Source organism: Aethalodelphis obliquidens, unplaced genomic scaffold, assembly GCF_003676395.1.
Source record: "Aethalodelphis obliquidens isolate GAN/ISIS:26980383/991018 unplaced genomic scaffold, ASM367639v1 scaffold115, whole genome shotgun sequence".
NCBI lineage: Eukaryota > Metazoa > Chordata > Mammalia > Artiodactyla > Delphinidae > Aethalodelphis > Aethalodelphis obliquidens.
In genome coordinates, this window is record NW_020838059.1 from 2,306,279 (window position 1) to 2,313,088 (window position 6,810).

The 6,810-nt window shown below is 37.4% G+C and overlaps 1 protein-coding gene across 1 annotated transcript in view; it reads left to right on the top strand.

Annotated features, from left to right (window-relative positions):
• LOC113615325 (fibrous sheath-interacting protein 2-like) overlaps window positions 1-6,246 on the top strand; it is a 28,879-nt gene extending 22,633 nt beyond the window's left edge. The window contains 5 exon segments of the mRNA XM_027097549.1: window positions 2-1,145; window positions 1,148-1,194; window positions 3,810-4,100; window positions 4,103-4,315; window positions 5,360-6,246. Coding sequence (XP_026953350.1) covers window positions 2-1,145; window positions 1,148-1,194; window positions 3,810-4,100; window positions 4,103-4,315; window positions 5,360-5,485 — 1,821 coding nt within the window. The 3' untranslated portion in view covers window positions 5,486-6,246.
• Window positions 6,247-6,810: the final 564 nt, after the last annotated feature.

Consider the following 6,810-nt stretch of genomic DNA (forward strand, 5'->3'; position numbering starts at 1 on the left):
AAAAATAAGCTCAAAAATCTTAAATTCATTCCAAGAATATATCTCTAAAAGTCAGATTACAGTAGTACCACAGGTCAAAGAATCATCCACTGTATCTTTAGCAGACAGTGCGACTATTGAAAAAGTAGTTAATTCTGTTTATAACACTGTTTTAAAGCACTCTGGCTCCCATATTTCAGTATATAAAGATTTAACAGGTAAGAACAATGTCCTCTCTGATATAATAGGATTTTTAATGGTGAAGGAAATTTCCAATTCAGAATTTCATCCTCAAGTAGAGGAAGAAACATCAAGTTCAGAGTTAGCTCTGGAAGCTGTCAAAATTATGGAAAAGATGGTTAAGATTACTGATGATCTTAAGTCAAAGAAAAAACCTTCATCCAAAAAAGAGGCTGTATTAGATGCCAGGTTTTTAGAGGAAACACTTGCCTTGTTCTTGGCTAAACTAGTAAAGTTGCCAAGTGCCTCAAGCAAAGATGCTAAAAACTTATCAAAGCCTGAGTTAAATAAAATTGCATCTCAATTGACAAAATCCGTGACAACTGAAATTTCCAGAAAAAACATTAGTATTGTAGCTGCTAATCCTGAAGAAAAATTTTTAAATCCAGAAAGTATAGAAATTATTTCTTAGATGGCCGATTCTGTTTATAATCATGTACTACAACAATCTGGAACACATGAAGAACTTTATCATGACATGAAAGGTACAAACCACATCTTTCCTAAAGAGGTGGCTTCTTTAATAATCAGGAAAGTTTCCAATTGTCCATTAGAAACAATTAGCCCAGAAGATTCACATGCTAATCTCTTTGGCGATCTGGACATTGGTCAAATTGTTGAAAAGGCACATGAGCATGCTGTCAAAATGGAACCTGAGCTACAGCAAAAAGGGTTACATCAAGGTTTAAGGCAAGAGGAGCTTTCAGTTAGGATAATTCTTCACCGTGGGAAACAACCCATCAATATTGATCCAGACATTGGTACAGAACACTTAGGGGTCATTTCTATAAAAACTCAATCGCTTAAGAAGCTGCAGGTGGAGTGTTTAGCTAGAACTGGACACAGCATTGAAACACTGAGAAGAGGGTCAATAAGTGGGAAGAGTTACTCAACTGATACACCTGATACAAGAAAGAGAAAGACAAATGCATCTCTTTGGATCAGGCGGGACGACTGAACATAAAGCTGTTAGAGGTAAGTGCAAAAGGCACTAGTGAAAAGAAATGAGCAGTCAGTGAGACCTGGCTGTCCTTCTGTGATTTCCTTCCTCAGGTAGGTCTACAGGAATGAATTTGTAAAATATGGTCAATTTTCTCTTGTGCATCCCAGTAGAACCGAGGACTCCGATTCCTCCAATACAATCCTCTGCTTTCCTGGGACTAACCCCATCAGCAATGTGGCTCAGTGTAAAGGTGGCAGGCTAGTTTCCATTAGCCAGTCAAACTGAACTGCCATTTTCTGAAGAACGGGAGTACAGAGAAATACCCTTAACAGCAAACAAGACTGATTGGAATTGTAGTCCTCATTTGGCAACTCAGAGGAAATGCAGTTTTTACAATCACCACAGTTCTTTTTAATGGATATACATTATCATAGTACTATATGGATCTAGAAGGACCAGTTAGAATATCAGCTAAACTAGCCTCTATTAGAGATTGAAATCCTCAAACTTAATTTAAGGTTCCACAGTAGTATTGTTTTTATTTAGCAACATTCATCAACAAACATTAGACTGCAAGCTCTTTAGAGTTCGTTTCTCCTTATTTCACTTTTGTTACATAACACCTTCCCAGTTCTCCATATTCTTACATCCTCAGGATGTACTCGGTTTCTTTCCTCTTCTACCCTTGTCCTAGACCCAGTTGTCTTCATGCTGCTATTTTTATGAACTAGTTTCTCTGCAGTCCCATATTTGGGCTCCAAATGTACTTCAATAACGGGGACCTGAAATGCAGAAATGCTGTCCCTGGTACAACTCATCTATTGAAAAAGTAGTTAGTTCTGTTTACTGATCTTAGGGATGATGTTGCCAGGAGATGGAGTTACACCGATCCAGCCCAATATTCTCATTTAACGCCAAAGCCCCTAGGTAAAAACTTTGCAAACGGAGCAAAGTTCTATGGGACCAGCCTGCCTGAAGCCTAGGCCTATGAATATGTTTTCATTACCATTATTTTCCAACTCACTGAGCTAAGTCTAAGAGCTGGTGAATACATTGATGGATACTTGTTTTGTCTCAAATACTGAGACTTTCATAGACACTGATGGAATCGCCTTGGTCCTTAGTTTCTTGGACTAGATGAAGGTCTTTTCTAGCTCTAAAATGTCCTTTTCTCTCTGGGTTCTCAAAGTTATATTAGCATTTACTTAGTAGTCTTCATTTATATGTAAGTAACTCCGTGGGCACAAAACCTGTTTGTCTAAACTGTAGAACATTACTCCCAAGTCATTACTTCTTAACCATGTGCAGAAATATCTATCAGTTCTTCTTCTTGGCAACCTGCTTTCTTCTCTTACATCCTTTATCAGTACTTTAACTATCTCTTTATAGCCTAGAGGAACTTGGAAGAGAATAGCTAATCCAAAACAACTACCCCTGCTAATCTTAAGGGAAGCAAAAGCTGTCTTAAGGAAACTAGACGTAGATGGTGCAGCAAGTTTCAGCCATGTTTTGATGCTATCTGGATAGCAGTGCTATCCATCGCCAGCATGAGGATGAGGGTTGCAGAAAAAACAGATCAGTTTAGGGAACCCAGACAACTCCCGGGCTATTGCTCAGTCAGAAATCCACAAGCAGGGTTTCATTTGCTATTTGGAGGTACCAAAACTTCCCAATACACCAGACACATGCCTATTAAAGGCTCATACAGTGTTACATTCCAAAGCCATATAGAATGATTTTTGATTTTTTGAACCACTTTCCTTCCACCAGCACAAATAACCAAAATTGATTGTGTTTCCATTTCTTACAGAAGTTCTTTAATTTTGTATTGCACAAAAGATATTCCTTTAAGGCAGCATTTATCTGAAAATCTGGTTTGCAGTGTTGCAAAGAGATCTAAGATTGATAACTCAAATTAACTTAAAAGTTCTGTGGCATCATCAAAAGGCTACAGAAATGGGAGAAGTCATTTGTTTAATTAAAACTGTCTCTTCCTTGATCTGTCTTTAACATTGCAAAATGGAAAGTGACACTTGACTAGGGAGGTGAGGAGAATGAAGATTTGCTCTTTGAAGCTTCCTTTAGAAAATACATTCAAAGGATTAGGGTGTGGAGGGGTGAGGAGTGAACATTCAAAGTCCTTCACAATTTTGGCTATTACTCATCATTTTAAAAAATCCAAGTCAGCCAATACTTTGTCTTTTTTCATGAAAATTTCTGTATTTAGTTCGTCTATTAGTTCCCTACTAAGAAGTTTAGAAAAACATTTAATCATGTCTAAATCTGTTAAAAAACTTTCAAGACAAGTGATGAAAACAGTGTAATTAAAGTATTTGTGCATTTTGCACCTCTTGGCGAGTAAAAGGTAAAATTTGAAGCAAGAGAAAGAACCTTAGGGTTTCTTCTTTGAACTGGAGTGATAATCTTGAATGCAAAACAAATTATAGAAATGAGCAAATATTGCTTGTGATCTTCATTTATTTCTTCTTTTAAATATATCACTAATATATAAGTAAAAGCACTTGAAGATAAATAATTTTACTAAATTGAAACTAGATACCATGTGAAAGTTGCCTTATTACAATAGAACCACAGCAAAAAAGACTGAGGCGATTGTTTTTAATATTCATTGTCTCTTTAATTCCAGACTGCTAGTAGGAATTCATTTCAGAGTTTAATAAAGCCTGACATCACCAAAGTGGAGCTTTTAAAAGACGTCCAAAGCAAAAAAGATCTTATCATTCGGTTGATAACTCATGATATTAATCAAGAAGTTTTACAAAAGAAAGCAGAAGAGAGCTTTACTTCTGATGAAGATGAAGTTGTTTTACAAGAGGTTGTAAAAGAAGAATTTCCAGAAGGCCCACCTGAAAATCAAATAAAAGAAGACGTGAAGCCCACTGCCAGCACAGGGGCTTTTCCCAAGCCACTGATGAGCAAAAATTTTGAAAAAATTTTCTGAAAAAATTTTTGTCACTAGGAAAATGTTGTCAGCCAAAATCCAGTGTAACTACAATTACTGAAGCATCACCAGCTCAAAAGACAGAATCTAAACAGACACAAATAAGAACTGTTTCTAAAGTTGATGTAACTACCTCAAAATTCTCGACTGACACAAACTCTTCCTCTTGGGAGAAAAAGACACAACTGAGCGTAAGTGTGAGAACTTTAAGTATCAGTGACTGGGTTTCTATAGAAAGGGTAGAGAGTTTCACAAACTTAGTACAAGTAATATACACTGGGTAGGAAGACAAGGGCACAAACTAGATCTAGGCAGTCTCTCCCACCTCTGACGATATTTACAACAAAAGGGAAATGATTAACAGATGAAGCCAGGAGCTTCAGTTGAAGAAAAACAGATCATGGAAAGAATCCTAGGCTAGTTAGAAGGACAAGAAAAACAGAAAATGGAAACCAGTTAGGAGAAATACAAGCTAATTATTTAAAATGATAGATTGCATTCTTTTTTTGTACTCTTAACTATAAATATTCATTGGAAGTTTTGTGCATACAAACTCCATGCCAGTGGGCAGGACCAGAAGATGGGCTTGGAGGGGAGTAAAAAGATTCATGCAAATTCAGCCTATCTGGGTTTGAATTCTGACTTTGCCACTTAGTAGCTATGTGACCTTTGGGCAAGTTACTTAACCAACTACTTTCTTAAAAATTACTTACCCGGCTTGTTGAAACATAGCAAGTTAGTTGAATATGTTGAATGTTCCTCCTGTAATCAGCCCATAAACTCCACTATCACTTTAACACACAGCTCTTGTCCCTGGTTCTGTATCCTTCTAGTGATGGTCTGGGCCTCACTGACCTCTTGGGTTGGCCCTACCCCCAAAATTGTATCTTATCATGTGTATGGAGATTACATATGATTTAGAATTTCCTGGTAAGACAATTCCCTGGATTATCCATTTGCAGTGATTCCCACTTAACCCAGAAGCTGCACTGAACCAGAGAAAATAAAACACAGGGATACAATTCTGGCCAGTTCAGGAGCTCATCAGGTCAATAGCCTTAACACAGACTCTAATCTATTTATTGGGATCTATTTATTTACTGGGAAGCCATGTGAAATTTCAGGACCAAACAAAGTGTGCTTGGTCAGAAATGCTGGCAGTATATGTTACAGTATATTTTATTTGATTTGTTGTAAACTCTCCTTTGTGTTTTACCTGACTTGTACTTTTCCAGGGAATAGAAATGAAATCTAGCACCAAACCGACACATTACTTCATACATAGAATTATGAGTTCATCCTCATATAATGAAGAGGATCTGCCTTCATTTTCTCGGTACAGTCAGTTAAAGCAATACTAGTTGACTAAGGAAATAGAAATCTGAAATGAAGATTATGCTGATCGAAGAATGGGCCACTCAAGTAAACCTGTGAGGAAGCCAATGTTTAGCCCTTCAACCTCCCCTCACTCCTTCCCCTAACTCCCCTCTGTGGTTACTTCCTGGGCCTTCCCTTCCCATCTTCTCTCCCATTCCTATTTATCTGGTCTCCACTTCTCCTGGGACCTACTTTCTAGTATAGTGATCTACAGTATGGTTAGATTAAGTCTTTAACTAATGTGTTAGGTTCTTGAACCTGGGAGACAGGCCCTGAGTCAATAGTCCCCACTCTAATGGCCCACCTAAAGGAGTTCATATTTAGTTCCCATATGTCCCTAAATGCTCAACCGGGTGGCACTGTCAGAAGAATCCCAAGAATGGAGGGGGCGGTGTAAGTTGGAGCATTCAGGGAAGAATTCTCAAAAGCAGTGGAGTTTGAGTTGGGCCTTAAAAGATGGATAAGATTTAGATAAGACCATCCAGGTTGGAGAAGACTACAAGAGAAAGGCTGGACTATGCAGTACCTATAGGGACAGGGCGGAACAAAGTACACTGCAGACTTGAAGTCTGATTAATACTTTTTCTAGAATAGCCAAAACGTGTCTAAAATCGTTCTTGTGTTTATAAGAATATTCACAAACTGGGAACAGTAGCACTTTGTATCATGGGAGAAATAGGGCATAGGAGAAAAATCAACCTTGTTCTAACTATATTCTTTTCCACCTGGCATATGAAATTAAGTTTTCTTTTTGACCTGATGCCATTTTAGGACATCGCTCCTGGCCTACCACTGGCCCTATCTCCCGTCACGATTGTTTTAACATAAATAATTAGTAATGCAGGCAAATCTCAATTATTTGTATCATTGCATAGGAAAAGGGCAAACATATAAAACCAAATAAAGTCAATGTAGCAATCATTTTTCATTATTTCACAATAATCATTTTATCATTTTTACTTGAGAACTCAGAGACATACCATTCCAGGTTTGCATCTATATGAATAATGACTTTGACAGGTTGTTCTTTAACTAGTATTCCTTTAACAAGTATAAAATACAAAGAAAATGAAATGTTTTTTACCTTTTTCTTTTAGTGGTGATGACGAGCATCCCTCAGATCCAACTGCCAAAATAACAGAAGGTTGGATTGATTATTTTTTCATTCAAATTAGATAGTATTTAAAAAAGAGACTTTGTTCATTGAATTGATGAATTTTCCTGTCAAACCTAAAGTTAATACTGAGCCTTCCGGTAGGTTGATCTACATTGGGGGAGTACTGGGTCAGATAACTAGTTAACATGAGCC